Source organism: Oncorhynchus masou, chromosome 23, assembly GCF_036934945.1.
Source record: "Oncorhynchus masou masou isolate Uvic2021 chromosome 23, UVic_Omas_1.1, whole genome shotgun sequence".
Lineage (NCBI taxonomy): Eukaryota > Metazoa > Chordata > Actinopteri > Salmoniformes > Salmonidae > Oncorhynchus > Oncorhynchus masou.
Genome location: NC_088234.1, coordinates 2,192,282 through 2,215,263, shown reverse-complemented (window position 1 = coordinate 2,215,263; position 22,982 = coordinate 2,192,282). Strand labels below are relative to the sequence as shown.

Here is a 22,982-nt window from a genome sequence, read left to right as displayed (position 1 = left end):
CTGATTTCCGTATATGAACTGTAACTCATTAAAACCTGACATGAATGCGTTTATATTGTTGTTCAGTATGTACAGCACCAGTCAAAAGTTTGGACACACCTGCTCATTCCAGGGTTTTTCTTTATTTTTACTATTTTCTACATTGTAGAATAATAGTGAAGACATCAAAACGATGAAATAACACATATGGAATCATGTAGTAACCAAACAAAAGTGTTAAACAAATCAACATATATTTTATATTTAAGATTTTTCAAAAGTAACCACACCTTTCCCTTGATGACAGCTTTGCACACACTTGGCATTCTCTCAACCAGCTTCATGAGGTAGTCACCTGGAATGCATTTAATTTACCCATCTACCAATGTGACATTCTTTGCGAGACATTATATATTTTATGTATTTTTACCTTTATTTAACGAGGCAAGTCAGTTAAGAACCAATTCTATTTTCTATGACGGCCTAGGAACAGTGGGTTAGATTTTTACCTTGTCAGCTTGGGAATTCGATCTTGCAAGCTTTCTGTTACTAAGTGTGCAAAGCTGTCATCAAGGCAAAGGGTGGCTACTCTGAAGAATCTCAAATCTACAATGATTTGTTCAACACATTTTGGTTACTACATGATTCCATGTGTTATTTCATAGCATTAATGTTTTCACTTTATTTTTTTAAATGTTGAAAACAGTTAAAATAAAGAAATATCAGAAAATGAGTAGGTGCCCAAACTTTTGACTGGTACTGTATATATAAACAAATGGTATCTCCCAGCAGACACCATATCAGGGTCCATATCATAATATAGCATATATAAGATTACATATATAATATATACCTGGTCTCGTACGGCCCTGCAGAACACCATATCCGGGTCCATCCCCTCCTGACTGTACAGACTGACCTGAGACAGTCTACCTCTCAAGACTGACCCCTTTATCATGTAGACCTGAGTTATATAGGGAACGTTCCATAGACCACTACAGAGATAGAGAACATATAGAATACATAGGGTTATATAGATGACATATATAATATATAGGGTTATATAGATAACATATATAATAACTAGGGCTATATAGATAACATATATAATATATAGGGTTATATAGAGAACATATATAATATATAGGGTTATATAGAGAACATAAATAATATATAGGGTTAACATAATATATAGGGTTATATAGGGTTAACATATAGAATATATAGGGTTATATAGAGAACATAAATAATATATAGGGTTAACATAATATATAGGGTTATATAGGGTTAACATATAGAATATATAGGGTTATATAGGGTTAACATATAGAATATTTGGGTTATATAGAGAACATATAGAATATATAGGGTTATATAGAGAACATATAGAATAACTAGGGTTATATAGAGAACATATATAATATATAGGGTTATATAGAGAACATATATAATATATAGGGTTATATAGAGAACATAAATAATATATAGGGTTAACATAATATATAGGGTTATATAGGGTTAACATATAGAATATATAGGGTTATATAGAGAACATAAATAATATATAGGGTTAACATAATATATAGGGTTATATAGGGTTAACATATAGAATATATAGGGTTATATAGGGTTAACATATAGAATATTTGGGTTATATAGAGAACATATAGAATATATAGGGTTATATAGAGAACATATAGAATATATAGGGTTATATAGAGAACATATATAATATATAGGGTTATATAGAGAACATATAGAATATATAGGGTTATATAGAGAACATATAGAATATATCAGGTTATATAGAGAACATATAGAATATATAGGGTTATATAGAGAACATATATAATATATAGAGAACATATAGAATATATCGGGTTATATAGAGAACATATAGAATATATAGGGTTATATAGGGATAACATATATAATATATAGGGTTATATAGAGAACATATAGAATATATTGGGTTATATAGAGAACATATAGAATATATAGGGTTATATAGAATATATCGGGTTATATAGAGAACATATAGAATATATAGGGTTATATAGAAAACATATATAATATATAGAGAACATATATAATATATAGGGTTATATAGAGAACATAAATAATATAGGGTTATATAGAGAACATATATAATATATAGGGTTATATAGATAACATATAGAATATATAGGGTTATATAGATAACATATAGAATATATAGGGTTATATAGAGAACATATATAATAGATAGGGTTATATAGAGAACATACAGTGCCTTGCGAAAGTATTCGGCCCCCTTGAACTTTGCGACCTTTTGCCACATTTCAGGCTTCAAACATAAAGATATAAAACTGTGTTTTTTTGTGAAGAATCAACAACAAGTGGGACACAATCATGAAGTGGAACGACATTTATTGGATATTTCAAACTTTTTTAACAAATCAAAAATTGAAAAATTGGGCGTGCAAAATTATTCAGCCCCCTTAAATTAATACTTTGTCGCGCCACCTTTTGCTGCGATTACAGCTGTAAGTCACTTGGGGTATGTCTCTATCAGTTTTGCACATCGAGAGACTGAAATTTTTTCCCATTCCTCCTTGCAAAACAGCTCGAGCTCAGTGAGGTTGGATGGAGAGCATTTGTGAACAGCAGTTTTCAGTTCTTTCCACAGATTCTCGATTGGATTCAGGTCTGGACTTTGACTTGGCTATTCTAACACCTGGATATGTTTATTTTTGAACCATTCCATTGTAGATTTTGCTTTATGTTTTGGATCATTGTCTTGTTGGAAGACAAATCTCCGTCCCAGTCTCAGGTCTTTTGCAGACTCCATCGGGTTTTCTTCCAGAATGGTCCTGTATTTGGCTCCATCCATCTTCTCATCAATTTTAACCATCTTCCCTGTCCCTGCTGAAGAAAAGCAGGCCCAAACCATGATGCTGCCACCACCATGTTTGACAGTGGGGATTGGGTGTTCAGTGTGATGAGCTGTGTTGCTTTTACGCCAAACATAACGTTTTGCATTGTTGCCAAAAAGTTCAATTTTGGTTTCATCTGACCAGAGCACCTTCTTCCACATGTTTGGTGTGTCTCCCAGGTGGCTTGTGGCAAACTTTAAACAACACTTTTTATGGATATCTTTAAGAAATGGCTTTCTTCTTGCCACTCTTCCATAAAGGCCAGATTTGTGCAATATACGACTGATTGTTGTCCTATGGACAGTCTCCCACCTCAGCTGTAGATCTCTGCAGTTCAACCAGAGTGATCATGGGCCTCTTGGCTGCATCTCTAATCAGTCTTCTCCTTGTATGAGCTGAAAGTTTAGAGGGACGGCCAGGTCTTGGTAGATTTGCAGTGGTCTGATACTCCTTCCATTTCAATATTATCGCTTGCACAGTGCTCCTTGGGATGTTTAAAGCTTGGGAAATCTTTTTGTACCCAAATCCAGCTTTAAACTTCTTCACAACAGTATCTCGGACCTGCCTGGTGTGTTCCTTGTTCTTCATGATGCTCTCTGCGCTTTTAACGGACCTCTGAGACTATCACAGTGCAGGTGCATTTATACGGAGACTTGATTACACACAGGTGGATTGTATTTATCATCATTAGTCATTTAGGTCAACATTGGATCATTCAGAGATCCTCACTGAACTTCTGGAGAGAGTTTGCTGCACTGAAAGTAAAGGGGCTGAATAATTTTGCACGCCCAATTTTTCAGTTTTGGATTTTTTTTTAAAGTTTGAAATATCCAACAAATGTTGTTCCACTTCATGATTGTGTGTCCCACTTGTTGTTGATTCTTCACAAAAAAATACAGTTTTATATCTTTTTGTTTGAAGCCTGAAATGTGGCAAAAGGTCGCAAAGTTCAAGGGGGCCGAATACTTTCGCAAGGCACTGTATATAATAGATAGGGTTATATAGATAACATATATAATATATAGGGTTATATAGAGAATATATATAATATATAGGGTTATATAGAAAACAAATAATATATAGGGTTATATAGGGTTAACATAATATATAGGGTTATTGTTACGGATACAGTTATCCTGTGTGTGTGTGTGTATCCTGTGTGTGTGTGTTTCTTTTCTCTCCTTCTCCCCTCACAGGTGAAAATCATCACTCCCCAATCAGTCAACAATCAATCAGAAAACACACCTCCTCCTATTTCCTAACCTATCACAGTTCCTTCCCCATGGTTTAAAAACCCCATCATTTGTTTGTTCTAGAGCCCAGCGAAGCTCAGCTCAGCTCAGCTCAATCTCTCTGTAAATGCCATGTCTGTAGGTCTCTGTGTTTCACTCTCGCTTTGTGTCGTAACCTCTCTTTTGTTTAAGCACCTCATAGCACTTTGTCATCACCTGTGAGTATTGTTTTTGGTTATGGTGTTTGTGTTTGATTGCTGGTGGAAAAGGGGAAACCAAGACAAGTCGCCCATGGGCATACACTACCCGTAGGTGAACTTTGTTAAATACACTAGTTAGAACTGGGCGGACCACCCACTGTATTTTTGGTTAGTTAGTTAGCTGTTGTTAAAGTAGGCTAGTCTAGCTTAGGGGTGTTTTTGAATACTTATTGTTTCTTTCCTTGGGTCCAGCTCAGCCCCTTTTCCTGCTCCCCCCATTACCGTGTGTTTATAAATAAACCTAGAGTTTGACGGTAGATTTCAGTTGTCGTGCTTATTTCGTTCACACTTTTCCTTTGTCACAACAATAATTTGCATGAGTTATGTTACGAGTCTCATTACCATCCCCCCTAGACTGTCGGGCCAAAAGGGATTTGTAACAGTTATATAGGGTTAACATAATATATAGGGTTATATAGAGAACATATATAATATATAGGATTATATAGAGAACATATAATATATAGGATTATATAGAGAACATAAATAATATATAGGGTTATACAGGGTGAACATAATATATAGGGTTATATAGAGAACATATATAATATATAGGGTTATATAGAGAACATATATAATATATAGGGTTATATAGATAACATATAATATATAGAGAACATAAATAATATATAGGGTTATATAGAGAACATAAATAATATATAGGGTTATATAGATAACATATATGATATATAGGGTTATATAGATAACATATAAAATATATAGGGTTATATAGAGAACATAAATAATATATAGGGTTATATAGAGAACATAAATAATATATAGGGTTATATAGATAACATATTATATAGGGTTATATAGATAACATATATAATATATAGGGTTATATAGAGAACATAAATAATATATAGGGTTATATAGAGAACATAAATAATATATAGGGTTATATAGAGAACATAAATAATATATAGGGTTATATAGATAACATATATAATATATAGGGTTATATAGATAACATATAATATATAGGGTTATATAGATAACATATATAATATATAGGGTTATATAGAGAACATAAATAATATATAGGGTTATATAGGGATAACATAATATATAGGGTTATATAGATAACATATATAATATATAGGGTTATATAGATAACATATATAATATCCTAGTAATCCTAGTACAAATTCCCTGTTTTAGGTCAGTTAGGATCACCACTTTATTTTAAGAATGTGAAATGTCAGAATAATAGTAGAGAGAATGATTTCTTTCACCTTGTATTTCTTTCGTCACATTCCCACTCAATTAGTATTTGGTAGCATTGCCTTTAAATTGTTTAACTTGGGTCAAACGTTTCAGGTAGCCTTCCACAAGCTTCCCACAATTAGTTGGGTGAATTTTGGCCCATTCCTCCTGAGAGAGTTGATATAACTGAGTCAGGTTTGTAGGCCTCCTTGCTCACACACGCTTTTTCAGTTCTGCCCACACATTTTCTATAGGATTGAGGTCAGGGCTTTGTGATGGCCACTCCAATATCTTGACTTTGTTGTCCTTAAGCAATTTTGTCACAACTTTGGAAGTATGCTTGGGGTCATTGTTCATTTGGAAGACCCTTTTGCGACCAAGCTTTAACTTCCTGACTGATGTCTAGAGATGTTGCTTCAATATATCCACATAAATTTCCTTTACTCATGATGCCATCTATTTTGTGAAGTGCACCAGTCCCTCCTGCAGCAAAGCACCCTCACAACACGATGCTGTCACCCCCGTGCTTCACGATTGGGATGGTGTTCTTCAGCTTTCAAGCTTCCCCCTTTTCCTCCAAACATAATGATGGTCATTATGGCCAAACAGTTCTATTTTTGTTTCATCAGACCAGAAGACATTTCTCCAAAAAGTACGATCTTTGTCCCCATGTTCAGTTGCAAACCGTAGTCTGGATTTTTTATGGCGGTTTTGGAGCAGTGGCTTCTTCCTTGCTGAGCGGCCTTTCAGGTTATGTCGATATAGGACTTGTTTCACTGTGGATATAGATACTTTTGTTCCTATTTCCTCCAGCATCTTCACAAGGTCCTTTGCTGTTGTTCTGGGATTGATTTGCACTTTTCGCACCAAAGTATGATCATCTCTAGGAGACAGAAAACATCTCCTTCCTGAGCGGTGTGACGGCTGCGTGGTCCCATGGTGTTTATACTTGCGTACAATTGTTTGTACAGATGAACGTGGTACCTTCAGGCGTTTGGAAATTGCTCCCAAGGATGAACCAGACTTGTGGAAGTCTACAATTTTTTTCTGAGGTCTTAGCTGATTTCTTTTGATTTTCCCATGATGTCAAGCGAAGAAGCACTGAGTTTGAAGGTCGGCCTTGAAATACATCCACAGGTACACCGCTGATAGGCTAATTGACATCATTTGAGTCAATCAGAAGATTCTAAAACCATGACATCGTTTTCTGGAATTTTCCAAGTTGTTTAAAGGCACAGTCAACTTAGTGTATGTAAACTTCTGACTCACAGGAATTGTGATACAGTGAATCATAAGTGAAATAATCTGTCTGTAAACAATTGTTGGAAAAATTACTTGTGTCATGCACAAAGTAGATGTCCTAACCGACTTGCCAAAACTACTGTTAGTTAACAAGACATTTGTGGAGTGATTGAAAAAACAAGTTTTAATGACTCCAACCTAAGTGTATGTAAAGTTCCTACTTTAACTATATATAGGGTTATATCGTGTGTGTGTGTGTACTCACGCTCTCTTGCCCTGTACAATATCGATGTAGTCTTCAGATCGAGAATAGAACCCCTCAGGACTCAGAGCTCCCCAGAAATTAGACCACAGTTTGCCATGTCTGGACAACATGGGGGCTATCACTGACCTGGAGACAGACAGAACATGTTTAGGGTGTAGTGTGTTAGACCACACTATCACTGACCTGGAGACAGACAGAACATGTTTAGGGTGTAGTGTGTTAGACCACACTATCACTGACCTGGAGACAGACAGAACATGTTTAGGGTGTAGTGTGTTAGACCACACTATCACTGACCTGGAGACAGACAGAACATGTTTAGGGTGTAGTGTGTTAGACCACACTATCACTGACCTGGAGACAGACAGAACATGTTTAGGGTGTAGTGTGTTAGACCACACTATCACTGACCTGGAGACAGACAGACAACATGTTTAGGGTGTAGTGTGTTAGACCACACTATCACTGACCTGGAGACAGACAGAACATGTTTAGGGTGTAGTGTGTTAGACCACACTATCACTGACCTGGAGACAGACAGAACATGTTTAGGGTGTAGTGTGTTAGACCACACTATCACTGACCTGGAGACAGACAGAACATGTTTAGGGTGTAGTGTGTTAGACCACACTATCACTGACCTGGAGACAGACAGAACATGTTTAGGGTGTAGTGTGTTAGACTATCACTGACCTGGAGACAGACAACATGTTTAGGGTGTAGTGTGTTAGACTATCACTGACCTGGAGACAGACAGAACATGTTTAGGGTGTAGTGTGTTAGACCACACTATCACTGACCTGGAGACAGACAGAACATGTTTAGGGTGTAGTGTGTTAGACTATCACTGACCTGGAGACAGACAGAACATGTTTAGGGTGTAGTGTGTTAGACCACACTATCACTGACCTGGAGACAGACAGAACATGTTTAGGGTGTAGTGTGTTAGACCACACTATCACTGACCTGGAGACAGACAGAACATGTTTAGGGTGTAGTGTGTTAGACCACACTATCACTGACCTGGAGACAGACAACATGTTTAGGGTGTAGTGTGTTAGACTATCACTGACCTGGAGACAGACAGAACATGTTTAGGGTGTAGTGTGTTAGACTATCACTGACGTGGAGACAGACAGAACATGTTTAGGGTGTAGTGTGTTAGACTATCACTGACCTGGAGACAGACAGAACATGTTTAGGGTGTAGTGTGTTAGACTATCACTGACGTGTGGATAAAGAGAGGGTACCTAATGTTCAGACTGAGGTAGGTCCAGATCACTGGGATATTGGGTTCAGTATTTTAGATAAACAATTACCTGATTATATTTACCTTTCTTTAACTAGGAAAGTCAGTTAAGAACAAATTAGTTTTTAATGACGAAGGCCTAAGAACAGCGGGTTAACTGCCTGACGTCAAACTACAGACCTGTATCCCTTCTTCCTATAAAACTACAGACCTGTATCCCTTCTCCCTATAAAACTACAGACCCAGTATCTCTTCTCTCTATAAAACTACAGACCCAGTATCCCATCTTCCTATAAAACTACAGACCTGTATCCCTTCACTCTATAAAACTACAGACCTGTATCCCTTCTCCCTATAAAACTACAGACCCTGTATCCCATCTTCCTATAAAACTACAGACCTGTATCCCTTCACTCTATAAAACTACAGACCTGTATCCCTTCTCCCTATAAAACTACAGACCCAGTATCCCTTCTCTCTATAAAACTACAGACCCTGTATCCCATCTTCCTATAAAACTACAGACCTGTATCCCTTCTCCCTATAAAACTACAGACCCTGTATCCCATCTTCCTATAAAACTACAGACCCAGTATCCCTTCTCTCTATAAAACTACAGACCTGTATCCCTTCACTCTATAAAACTACAGACCTGTATCCCTTCTCCCTATAAAACTACAGACCTGTATCCCTTCTCCCTATAAAACTACAGACCCTGTATCCCATCTTCATATAAAACTACAGACCTGTATCCCTTTTCCCTATAAAACTACAGACCCAGTATCCCTTCTCCCTATAAAACTACAGACCTGTATCCCTTCGCTCTATAAAACTACAGACCTGTATCCCATCTTCATATAAAACTACAGACCTGTATCCCATCTTCATATAAAACTACAGACCTGTATCCCTTCTCCCTATAAAACTACAGACCCAGTATCCCTTCTCCCTATAAAACTACAGACCTGTATCCCTTCTCCCTATAAAACTACAGACCCTGTATCCCTTCTCCCTATAAAACTACAGACCCTGTATCCCTTCTCCCTATAAAACTACAGACCTGTATCACTTCGCTCTATAAAACTACAGACCTGTATCCCTTTTCCCTATAAAACTACAGACCCAGTATCCCTTCTCCCTATAAAACTACAGACCTGTATCCCTTCGATCTACAAAACTACAGACCTGTATCCCATCTTCATATAAAACTACAGACTTGTATCCCATCTTCCTATAAAACTACAGACCTGTATCCCTTCTCTCTATAAAACTACAGACCTGTATCCCTTCTCCCTATAAAACTACAGACCCTGTATCCCTTCTTCATATAAAATTACAGACCTGTATCCCTTCTCCCTATAAAACTACAGACCTGTATCCCTTCTCCCTATAAAACTACAGACCCTGTATCCCTTCTTCCTATAAAACTACAGACCCTGTATCCCTTCTCCCTATAAAACTACAGACCTGTATCCCATCTTCCTATAAAACTACAGACCTGTATCCCTTCTCAATATAAAACTACAGACTTGTATCCCTTCTCCCTATAAAACTACAGACCCGGTATCCCTTCTCCCTATAAAACTACAGACCTGTATCCCTTCTCCCTATAAAACTACAGACCCTGTATCCCTTCTCCCTATAAAACTACAGACCTGTATCCCTTCACTCTATAAAACTACAGACCCTGTATCCCTTCTCCCTATAAAACTACAGACCTGTATCCCTTCTCCCTATAAAACTACAGACCTGTATCCCTTCTCCCTATAAAACCATGGTGCTTAGGCTATATACATTAGAGAGGCTTTATACAGCAGAGAAGCTATAACTATAACAGTAGAGGCTACAGCAGAGAAGCTATAACAGTAGAGGCTATATACAGAGGCTATCTACAGTAGCGAGGCTATCTACAGTAGAGAGGCTTTATACAGCAGAGAAGCTATAACAGTAGAGGCTATATACAGCAGAGAAGCTATATACAGTAGCGAGGCTATATACAGTAGCGAGGCTATATACAGTAGCGAGGCTATATACAGTAGCGAGGCTATCTACAGCAGCGAGGCTATATACAGTAGCGAGGCTATATACAGTAGAGGTATCCCATCCAGTATCCCTTCTCCCTGTAAAACTACAGACCCTGTATCCCATCTTCATATAAAACTACAGACCTGTATCCCTTCTCCCTATAAAACTACAGACCTGTATCCCTTCGCTCTATAAAACTACAGACCTGTATCCCATCTTCATATAAAACTACAGACCTGTATCCCATCTTCATATAAAACTACAGACCTGTATCCCTTCTCCCTATAAAACTACAGACCTGTATCCCTTCTCCCTATAAAACTACAGACCTGTATCACTTCGCTCTATAAAACTACAGACCTGTATCCCATCTTCCTATAAAACTACAGACTTGTATCCCTTCTCCCTATAAAACTACAGACCCAGTATCTCTTCTCTCTATAAAACTACAGACCCTGTATCCCATCTTCCTATAAAACTACAGACCTGTATCCCTTCACTCTATAAAACTACAGACCTGTATCCCTTCTCCCTATAAAACTACAGACCTGTATCCCATCTCTCTATAAAACTACAGACCCTGTATCCCATCTTCCTATAAAACTACAGACCTGTATCCCTTCGCTCTATAAAACTACAGACCTGTATCCCTTTTCCCTATAAAACTACAGACCCAGTATCCCTTCTCCCTATAAAACTACAGACCTGTATCCCTTCGATCTACAAAACTACAGACCTGTATCCCTTCTCCATACAAAACTACAGACCCTGTATCCCATCTTCCTATAAAACTACAGACTTGTATCCCTTCTCCCTATAAAACTACAGACCTGTATCCCTTCTCCCTATAAAATTACAGACCTGTATCCCATCTTCCTATAAAACTACAGACCTGTATCCCATCTTCCTATAAAACTACAGACCTGTATCCCTTCTTCCTATAAAACTACAGACCCAGTATCCCTTCTCCCTATAAAACTACAGACCCAGTATCCCTTCTCCCTATAAAACTACAGACCTGTATCCCTTCTCCCTATAAAACTACAGACCCTGTATCCCTTCTCCCTATAAAACTACAGACCTGTATCCCATCTTCCTATAAAACTACAGACCCTGTATCCCATCTTCCTATAAAACTACAGACCTGTATCCCTTCGCTCTATAAAACTACAGACCTGTATCCCTTCTCCCTATAAAACCATGGTGCTTAGGCTATATACATTAGAGAGGCTTTATACAGCAGAGAAGCTATAACAGTAGAGGCTATCTACAGTAGCGAGGCTTTCTACAGCAGAGAAGCTATAACAGTAGAGGCTATATACAGTAGCGAGGCTATATACAGCAGCGAGGCTATCTACAGCAGAGAGGCTATATACAGTAGAGGGGCTATATACAGTAGAGGGGCTATATACAGTAGCGAGGCTTTATACAGTAGCGAGGCTATATACAGTAGCGAGGCTATATACAGTAGCGAGGCTATATACAGTAGCGAGGCTATATACAGTAGCGAGGCTATATACAGTAGCGAGGCTATATACAGTAGCGAGGCTTTATACAGTAGCGAGGCTTTATACAGTAGCGAGGCTATATACAGTAGCGAGGCTATATACAGTAGCGAGGCTATCTACAGTAGCGAGGCTATATACAGTAGCGAGGCTATATACAGTAGCGAGGCTATATACAGTAGAGAGGCTATATACAGTAGCGAGGCTATATACAGTAGCGAGGCTATCTACAGCAGAGAGGCTATATACAGTAGCGAGGCTATATACAGTAGAGGTATCCCATCCAGTATCCCTTCTCCCTACAAAACTACAGACCCTGTATCCCTTCTCCCTATAAAACTACAGACCTGTATCCCTTCTCCCTATAAAACTACAGACCTGTATCCCTTCTCCCTATAAAACTACAGACCTGTATCCCTTCTCCCTATAAAACTACAGACCTGTATCCCTTCTCCCTATAAAACCATGGTGCTTAGGCTATATACATTAGAGAGGCTTTATACAGCAGAGAAGCTATAACAGTAGAGGCTATATACAGTAGCGAGGCTATCTACAGTAGCGAGGCTATCTACAGTAGAGAGGCTTTATACAGCAGAGAAGCTATAACAGTAGAGGCTATATACAGCAGAGAAGCTATATACAGTAGCGAGGCTATATACAGTAGCGAGGCTATATACAGTAGCGAGGCTATATACAGTAGCGAGGCTATATACAGTAGCGAGGCTTTATACAGCAGAGGCTATATACAGTAGAGGCTATATACAGTAGAGAGTATATCTACAGTAGAGAGGCTATATACAGTAGAGAGGCTATATACAGACACCGGTTCGTCAGGCTGATTGAGGTAGTATGTACATGTAGATATGGTTAAAGTGACTATGCATATATGATGAACAGAGAGTAGCAGTAGAGAGGCTACATCCAGACACCGGTTCGTCAGGCTGATTGAGGTAGTATGTACATGTAGATATGGTTAAAGTGGCTATGCATATATGATGAACAGAGGGGTTGGTGGGTGGTGGGTGGCGGGACACAATGCAGATCGTCGGGTAGCCATTTGATTACCTGTTCAGGAGTGTTATTTCTTGGGGGTAAAAACCTTTTTGTCCTAGACTTGGCACTCCGGTACCGCTTGCCATGCGGTAGCAGAGAGAACAGTCTATGACTGAGGTGGCTGGGGTCTTTGACAATACTATGAGTGTGATATGTGGTTGTCCCACCTAGCTATCTGAAGATGAATGTCCTGACTATGACTGGTCCACCTAGCTATCTGAAGATGAATGTCCTGACTATGACTGGTCCACCTAGCTATATGGAGATGAATGCACTGACTGTAATTCTCCCTGGATAAGAGCATCTGCTAAATGACTAAAATGTTATGGAAAACCTAAAGGTCCGGAGTAAAAATGTGCTTAACAAGTCACATAATAATCTCACGATAAACTGTAGACTATCTACATCGAGAGTATATCAGTATAGCTGTCTTCATACCACCACAGACCGATGCAGGCACTAAGATCACACTCAATGAGCTGGAGACGGACATAAGAAAACAGGAAAACGCTCATCCAGAGGCGGCGCTCCTAGTGGCCGGGGACTTTAATGCAGGGAAACTGAAATCAGTTTTACCAAATTTCTATCAGCATGTTAAATGTGGAAAAAAAAAAACTCTGGACCACCTTTACTCAACACACAGAAACACGTACAAAGCTCTCCCTCACTCTCCATTTGGCAAATCTGACCATAATTCAATCCTCCTGATTCCTGCTTACAAGCAAAAATTAAAGCAGGAAGCACCAGTGACTCGATCTATAAAAAAAGTGGTCAGATAGAAAAACAGTCCTGTAGTTTAGTATCAGACTGGAACATGTTCCGGGATTCTTCCGATGGCATTAAGGAGTGCACCACATCAGTCACTGGCTTTATCAATAAGTGCATCGATGACATCGTACCCACAGTGACCGTACGTACATACCCCAACCAGAAGCCATGGATTACAGGCAACAGTCGCACTGAGCTCAAGGGTAGAGCTGCCGCTTTCAAGGAGCGGGACTCTAACCCAGAAGCTTATAAGAAATCCCGCTATGTCCTCCGATTAACCATCAAACAGGCAAAGTGTCAAGACAGGACTAATATCGTATAGTACTACACCGGCTCTGGCGCTCGTCAGATGTGGAAGGGCTTGCAAACTATTACAGACTTAGGAAGGCAAGCACCGCCATGAACTGCCCAGTGACACGAACCTTCCAGACGAGCTAAATTACTTCTATGCTCGCTTCAAGGCAAGTAACACTGAAACATGCATGAGAGCACCAGCTGTTCCGGACGACTGTGTGATCATGCTCTCCATAGCCGATGTGATTGAGACCTTCAAACAGGTCAACATTCTCAAGGCCACATAGCCAGACGGATTACCAGGACATGTGCTCTGGGCATGTGCTGACCAACTGGCAAGTGTCTTCATTGACAAACTCTCTGTCTGAGTCTGTAATACCAACATGTTTCAAGCAGACCACCATAGTCCCTGGCCCAAGCACACTAAGGTAACCTGCCTAAATAAATACTGACCCGTAGCACTCACGTCTGTAGCCATTAAGTGCTTTGAAAGGCTGGTCATGGCTCACAACACCATTATCCCAGAAACCCTAGACCCACTTCAATTTAAATACCGCACCAACAGATCCACAGATGATTCAATCTCTATTGCACTCCACACTGCCCTTTCCCACCTGGACAAAAGGAACACCTATGTGAGAATGCTATTCATTGACTACAGCTCAGCATGCAACACTATATTGCCCTCAAAGCTCATAACTAAGCTAAGGACCCTGGGACTAAACACCTCCCTCCTCAACTGGATCCTGGACTTCCTGAAATGCCGCCCCCAGTTGGTAAGGTTAGGTAACAACACATCCGCCACGCTGATCCTCAACACAGGGGCCCTCAGGGGTGCGTGCTCAGTCCCCTCCTGTACTCCCTGTTCACCCATGACTGCACGGCCAGGCACGACTCCAACACCATCATTAAGTTTGCCGATGACACAACAGTGGTAGGCCTGATCACCGACGAGACAGCCTATAGGGAGGAGGTCAGAGATCTGGTCATGTGGTGCCAGGACAACAAACTCTCCCTCAACGTGACGAAGACAAAGGAGATGATTATGGACTACAGCAAAAGGAGGACCGAGCACACCCCCATTCTCATCAACGGGGCTGCAGTGGAGCAGGTTGAAAGCTTCAAGTTCCTTGGCGTCCACATCACCAACAAACTATCATGGTCCAAACACACTAAGACAGTTGTGAAGAGGGCACAACAACGCCTGTTCTCCCTCAGAAGACAAAATATTTGCCATGGGTCCTCATATCCTCAAAAGGTTCTACAGCTGCACCATCAATAGCATTGCATCACTGCCTGGTACGGAAACTGCTCGGCCTTCGACCGCAAGGCACTACAGAGGGTATTGCAAACGGCCCAGTACATCAGGGGCCAAGCTTCCTGCCATCCAGGACCTCTATATAAGGAAAAATCAGATAAAGGGCCGACAAATTGCCAAAGACTCCAGCCACCCCAGTCATAGACTGTTGTCTCTGCTTCTTAATAGCTTCTACCCCCAAGCCATAAGACTCTTGAACAGCTAATCAAAGTCATTTTAACTCTACCTACATGTACATATTACCTCAACTAACCGGTGCCCCTGCACATTGACTCTGTACCGTAATAACCTGTATATAGCCTCCATATTTACTCTGTACCGTAATACCCTGTATATAGCCTCCACATTGACTCTGTACCGTAACACCCTGTATATAGCCTCCACATTGACTCTGTACCGGTACCCCCTGTATATAGCAACACCCTGTATATAGCCTCCACATTGACTCTGTACCGTAATACCCTGTATATAGCCTCCACATTGACTCTGTACCGTAACCCCCGCTATTGTTATTTTACTGCTACTGTTTAATTATTTGTTACTTTTATTTTCTACTTATCTATTTTTTACCTAACACTTATTTTTTTCTTAACTTCTTAATTGTTGGTTAAGGGCTGTTGTATTCGGCAGACGTGACAAATAAAATGAGATTTAATTTGATTTGAAAGACATCCTTCCTAACTCAGTTGCCGGAGAGGACAGAAACCGCTCAGGGATTTCACCATGAGACCAATGGTAACTTTAAAACAGTTACAGAGTTTAATGGCTGTGGTAGGAGAAAACTGAGGATGGATCCAGAACATTGTATTTACTCCACAATACTAAGCTGACAGAGTGAAAAGAAGGAAGCCTTGCAACAAGGCACTAAAGTAAAACTGCATCAAAAAATGTAGCAAAGCCATTCACTTTGTGTCCTGGATGTTATGTTTGGAGAAGATACAACACATTACTGAGTACCACTCTTCATATTTTCAAGCATAGTAGTGGCTGCATCATGTTATGGGTTTGTTTGTCATCGTTAAGGACTTGGGAGTTTTTCAGGATGAAAGACACTGGGAGATGAATTCACCTTTCAGCAGGACAATAGCCTAAAACACAAGGCCAAATAAACACTGGAGTTGATCCAAGATGCAAGTGAACATTCCTGAATGGCCAAATTACAGTTATACCTTAAATCTACTTTAAAATCTATGGCAATACCTGAAAAAGGATGTCTTGCAATGATCAACAACTAATTTGACAGAGCTTAAAGAATTTTGAAAAAAATAAATGGGCAAATCTGTACAATCCAGGTGTGGCTCTTAGAGACACAGGTGCTGCGAAAGGTGCCTGTACAATGTACTACCTCAGGGCATTCTTATGTAAATAAAGATATTTCTGTGTTTAATTTTCACAACATTTCTGAAAACAATGTTTTCACTTGGTCATTATGGGGTATTGTATGTAAATGAGTGAGAAATCTATTGAATATCTATTAAAATGTATTTGAATTCAGGCTGTAACAACATGTGGAGTAAGTCAAGGGGTAAGAATTCATTCTGTTGGGTTGTAGTCTGTAGGGTTTAGGGTGTAGTGTGTGGGCGTAGTACGTAGTCTGTAGGGTTTAGGGTGTAGTGTGTGGGCGTAGTACGTAGTCGGTAGGGTGTAGTGTGTGGGCGTAGTGCGTAGACTGTAGGGTTTAGGGTGTAGTGTGTGGGCGTAGTACGTAGTCGGTAGGGTGTAGTGTGTGGGCGTAGTGCGTAGTCTGTAGGGTTTAGGGTGTGGAATAAGTCAAGGGGTATGAATACTTTAGGAAGGCAAGATGACAACATTAGGGTTAGGGTGTAGTGTGTAGTGTGTAGTCTGTATGGTGTATTCTGTAGGGTGTAGTCTGTAGGGTGTATTCTGTACGGTGTAGGGTGTCATATTATTTATTATTATTATCTGTAGGGTGTAGTCTGTACGGTGTAGGGTGTAGTCTGTAGGATTCTTACTTGTTCTCTTCTATAAGGATACGGAGAACATCAGGGTTGACGATGACAACATCAGCATCGATACTGAAGTAGTAATCACACTGACTGTCCTTCTTACACGCCTCCCTACACACACACACACACACACACACGAATGGTTATGCAGGTTTGGGACATGTTCTAAGCAGCTCATTGTTACAATATTGGGTTCAGGGTTTCCTCCTCATGTTCTAAGGAATAGTTCTAGGTGTAATCCTCACACAGCCATGGTTCTAGCCTGGTCCTGTTGTAGGTTCTCCTCCGGTCCGACCAGCCTGGTGTCAGGGAACAGAACACGATGCTTCTCCCAGAAGCGCTGAATGTTCTGCTCATGATACACCACCTAACACGCACAGCATCACACAGCATTAAACACAATCTCACAGCATCACACAGCATTAAACACAATCTCACAGCATCACACAGCATTAAACACAATCTCACAGCATCACACAGCATTAAACACAATCTCACAGCATCACACAGCATTAAACACAATCTCACAGCATCACACAGCATTAAACACAATCTCACAGCATCACACAGCATTAAACACAATCTCACAGCATCACACAGCTTTAAACACAATCTCACAGCATCACACAGCATTAAACACAATCTCACAGCATCACACAGCATTAAACACAATCTCACAGCATCACACAGCATTAAACACAATCTCACAGCATCTCACACCGTTAAAACCTTTAAAAGTCTAAGCCGTGGGAGGGGGTTGCTAAACTGACAGGTGGAATTGTTTGAAGGTGGTCACGAATCATTTAGCAATGTGATGTTGAATTGTAAGACCCCTTTAGGTATCGACAAACGATTTAAATTCATGATTTGATAACATATTGGATTTGTTCTTTCCTACTATAGGCCATAGAAACACATTGAATAACACATCCAGAAATGGCAACAAAAGGACAGACAATTAACCATATGAAACAAGGTGATGAAGTGTTTGAAATGTCAGGAATTGTGAAAAACTGAGTTTAAATGCATTTGGCTAAGGTGTATGTAAACTTCCTGTATATCTCCATACTACCATTCATTTGTATGGGTTACCTTCAGATGAAGGTTAAATATCTATATACACTGCTCAAAAAATAAAGGGAACACTTAAACAACACAATGTCAGTCCAAGTCAATCACACTTCTGTGAAATCAAACTGTCCACTTAGGAAGCAACACTGATTGACAATACATTTCTCATGCTGTTGCGCAAATGGAATAGACAACAGGTGGAAATTATAGGCAATTAGCAAGACACCCCCAATAAAGGAGTGGTTCTGCAGGTGGGGACCACAGACCACTTCTCAGTTCCTATGCTTCCTGGCTGATGTTTTGGTCACTTTTGAATGCTGGCGGTGCTTTCACTCTAGTGTTAGCATGAGACGGAGTCTACAACCCACACAAGTGGCTCAGGTAGTGCAGCTCATCCAGGATGGCACATCAATACGAGCTGTGGCAAGAAGGTTTGCTGTGTCTGTCAGCGTAGTGTCCAGAGCATGGAGGCTCTACCAGGAGACAGGCCAGTACATCAGGAGACGTGGAGGAGGCCGTAGGAGGGCAACAACCCAGCAGCAGGACCGCTATCTCCATCTTTGTGCAAGGAGGAGCAGGAGGAGCACTGCCAGAGCCCTGCAAAATGACCTCCAGCAGTCCACAAATGTACATGTGTCTGCTCAAACAGTCAGAAACAGACTCCATGAGGGTGGTATAAGGGCCCAACTTCCACAGGTGGGGGTTGTGCTTACAGCCCAACACCGTGCAGGACGTTTGGCATTTGCCAGAGAACACCAAGATTGGCAAATTCACTACTGGCGCCCTGTGCTCTTCACAGATGAAAGCAGGTTCACACTGAGCACGTGACAGAGTCTGGAGACGCCGTGGAGAACCTTCTGCCGCCTGCAACATCCTCCAGCATGACCGGTTTGGCGGTGGGTCAGTCATGGTGTGGGGTGGCATTTATTTGGGGGGCCGCACAGGCCTCCATGTGCCCGCCAGATGTAGCCTGACTGCCATTAGGTACCGAGATGAGATCCTCAGACCCCATGTGAGACCATATGATTGTGCGGTTGGCCCTGGGTTCCTCCTAATACAAGACAATACTGGACCTCATGTGGCTGGAGTGTGTCAGCAGTTCCTGCAAGAGGAAGGCATTGATGCTATGGACTGGCCCGCCCGTTCCCCAGACCTGAATCCAATTGAGTACATCTGGGACATCATGTCTGGCTCCATCCACCAACGCCACGTTGCACCACAGACTGTCCAGGTGTTGGCGGATGCTTTAGTCCAGGTCTGGGAGGAGATCCCTCAGGAGACCATCCGCCACCTCATCAGGAGCATGCCCAGGCGTTGTAGGGAGGTCATACAGGCACGTGGAGGGCACACACACTACTGAGCCTAATTTTGACTTGTTTTAAGGACATTACATCAAAGTTGGATCAGCCTGTAGTGTGGTTTTCCACTTTAATTTTGAGTGTGACTCCAAATCCAGACCTCCATGGGTTGATCAATTTGATTTCCATTGATAATTTTTGTGTGATTTCGTTGTCAGCACATTCAACTATGTAAAGAAAAAAGTATTTAATAAGAATATTTCATTCATTCAGATCAAGGATGTGTTATTTTAGTGTTCCCTTTATTTTTTGGAGCAGTGTATATAAACAGCTGGAAATCATGCTACAACAGTGTATATCTCCACACTACCATTCCTTTGTATGGGTTACCTTCAGACGAGTCCTGTGACACTTGTAGGATGGTGTGATGTGTGTGTTATGGCGTGTGTGTGTGTGTGTGCGATGGTGTGTGTGTGTACTAACGTTGTTGTGTATAAACAGTCTAATGCGTCTGGTTGGGTAGTTGAGGGTGGTCAGTCTCTCTAGAAACTCTTCCAGGAAGGGAGTCGGCTGAACGATGAACACAGACAAATACACCAGGGGCATGTCTTCATCCTACACAGAGACAGAGAGACATGAACACAGAGACACACACCAGGGGCATGTCTTCATCCTACACAGAGACCAGGGGCATGTCTTCATCCTACACAGAGACAGAGACCAGGGGCATGTCTTCATCCTACACAGAGACAGAGAGACATGAACACAGAGACACACACCAGGGGCATGTCTTCATCCTACACAGAGACAGAGACCAGGGGCATGTCTTCATCCTACACAGAGACCAGGGGCATGTATTCATCCTACACAGAGACCAGGGGCATGTCTTCATCCTACACAGAGACAGAGAGACATGAACACAGAGACACACACCAGGGGCATGTCTTCATTCTACACAGAGACCAGGGGCATGTCTTCATCCTACACAGAGACAGAGACCAGGGGCATGTCTTCATCCTACACAGAGACCAGGGGCATGTATTCATCCTACACAGAGACCAGGGGCATGTCTTCATCCTACACAGAGACAGAGACCAGGGGCATGTCTTCATCCTACACAGAGACCAGGGGCATGTATTCATCCTACACAGAGACCAGGGGCATGTCTTCATCCTACACAGAGACAGAGACACAGGTACGTACAGGCGTGTCGTTGAGGTATATCAGGTCGTCGTCACAGATCCCACAGCCGGTCTCGTGAGTCCAGGCAGTCGGGACATAGTTACCCAGGTAGTTCAACTGGAGCTGGGGGGGGGGTTGGATAATAAATGGAAATGAGCACAAAGTGTCAAAATAATAGTAATATAACCCGTACTCTCAGTCTCTGACCCTAATATAACCCCTCCTCTCTGTCTCTGACGCTAATATAACCCCTCCTCTCAGTCTCTGACCCTAATATAACCCCTCCTCTCAGTCTCTGACCCTAATATAACCCCTCCTCTCAGTCTCTGACCCTAATATAACCACTACTCTCAGTCTCTGACCCTAATATAACCCCTCCTCTCAGTCTCTGACCCTAATATAACCCCTCCTCTCAGTCTCTGACCCTAATATAACCCCTCCTCTCTGTCTCTGACCCTAATATAACCCCTCCTCTCAGTCTCTGACCCTAATATAACCCCCCTCTCAGTCTCTGACCCTAATATAACCCCCCCTCTCAGTCTCTGACCCTAATATAACCCCTCCTCTCAGTCTCTGACCCTAATATAACCCCTACTCTCAGTCTCTGACCCTAATATAACCCCTCCTCTCTGTCTCTGACCCTAATATAACCCCTCCTCTCTGTCTCTGACCCTAATATAACCCCTCCTCTCAGTCTCTCTGACCCTAATATAACCCCTCCTCTCTGTCTCTGACCCTAATATAACTCCTCCTCTCAGTCGCTGACCCTAATATAACCCCTCCTCTCAGTCTCTGACCCTAATATAACCCCTCCTCTCAGTCTCTCTGACCCTAATATAACCCCTCCTCTCAGTCTCTGACCCTAATATAACCCCTCCTCTCAGTCTCTGACCCTAATATAACCCCTCCTCTCAGTCTCTCTGACCCTAATATAACCCCTCCTCTCAGTCTCTCTGACCCTAATATAACCCCTCCTCTCAGTCTCTCTGACCCTAATATTACCCCTCCTCTCAGTCTCTGACCCTAATATAACCCCTCCTCTCAGTCTCTCTGACCCTAATATAACCCCTCCTCTCAGTCTCTCTGACCCTAATATAACCCCTCCTCTCAGTCTCTGACCCTAATATAACCCCTCCTCTCAGTCTCTGACCCTAATATAACCCCTCCTCTCAGTCGCTGACCCTAATATAACCCCTCCTCTCAGTCGCTGACCCTAATATAACCCCTCCTCTCAGTCTCTGACCCTAATATAACCCCTCCTCTCAGTCTCTCTGACCCTAATATAACCCCTCCTCTCAGTCTCTGACCCTAATATAACCCCTCCTCTCAGTCTCTGACCCTAATATAACCCCTCCTCTCAGTCTCTCTGACCCTAATATAACCCCTCCTCTCAGTCTCTCTGACCCTAATATAACCCCTCCTCTCAGTCGCTGACCCTAATATAACCCCTCCTCTCAGTCGCTGACCCTAATATAACCCCTCCTCTCAGTCTCTGACCCTAATATAACGCCTCCTCTCCGTCTCTCTGACCCTAATATAACATACATAGTCCACTACCCAACCCTTCAAATTCAATAAAAATCCTACAATGTGATTTTCTGGATTTTTTTTCTCATTTTGTCTGTCATAGTTGAAGTGTACCTATGATGAAAATTACAGGCCTCTCATCTTAAGTGGGAGAACTTGCACAATTGGTGGCTGACTAAATACTTTTTGCCCCACTGTATATAGTACACTACCCAGATTGACCCAAAGTTCTGATGCTGTGCCGGGATTGGTTACCTTGGTGGGTCCGTTGCCATGGATAATAACAGGAAGTGTGTCATAGGCCACGTTCCTCGCACGGACACGAGCCTTCTCAAACTTCAGCACCACCTCCTCTGTGTGTGTGTGTGTATGTTTAGGTGTGTGTGTGTGTGTGTGTGTGTGTGTGTGTGTGGGGAGAAAATAACATGTAGGTTAGTTAAACACACTTCAGACAACACAGAGAAGATGGAGGCAGAATTGGGGTTCTAAGCAGTGGGAGTACTAGGTGTGTGTGTGTGTGTGTGTGTGTGTATGTATGTATGTATGTATGTATCTCACCGATGGCTCCGTTGAGGTTCTGGAAGATTCTAGAGCGATGGTCCAGAGTCATGTTGTACTTGGTC

The 22,982-nt window shown here is 41.4% G+C and overlaps 1 protein-coding gene across 3 annotated transcripts in view; it reads right to left on the bottom strand.

Moving 5' to 3' along the window:
* Positions 1–22,982, bottom strand: part of plod3 (procollagen-lysine, 2-oxoglutarate 5-dioxygenase 3) — a 94,758-nt gene that overhangs the window by 33,664 nt on the left and 38,112 nt on the right. For all 3 annotated transcript variants that reach the window (XM_064930952.1, XM_064930951.1, XM_064930953.1), the window contains 8 exons: positions 22,918–22,981; positions 22,615–22,712; positions 20,854–20,955; positions 20,134–20,265; positions 17,527–17,648; positions 17,288–17,392; positions 7,103–7,228; positions 833–974 (listed from right to left, as the gene is read on the bottom strand). In XM_064930952.1, the coding sequence (XP_064787024.1) occupies positions 833–974; positions 7,103–7,228; positions 17,288–17,392; positions 17,527–17,648; positions 20,134–20,265; positions 20,854–20,955; positions 22,615–22,712; positions 22,918–22,981 (891 nt within the window). The remainder of the gene's footprint in view (positions 1–832; positions 975–7,102; positions 7,229–17,287; positions 17,393–17,526; positions 17,649–20,133; positions 20,266–20,853; positions 20,956–22,614; positions 22,713–22,917; position 22,982) is intronic.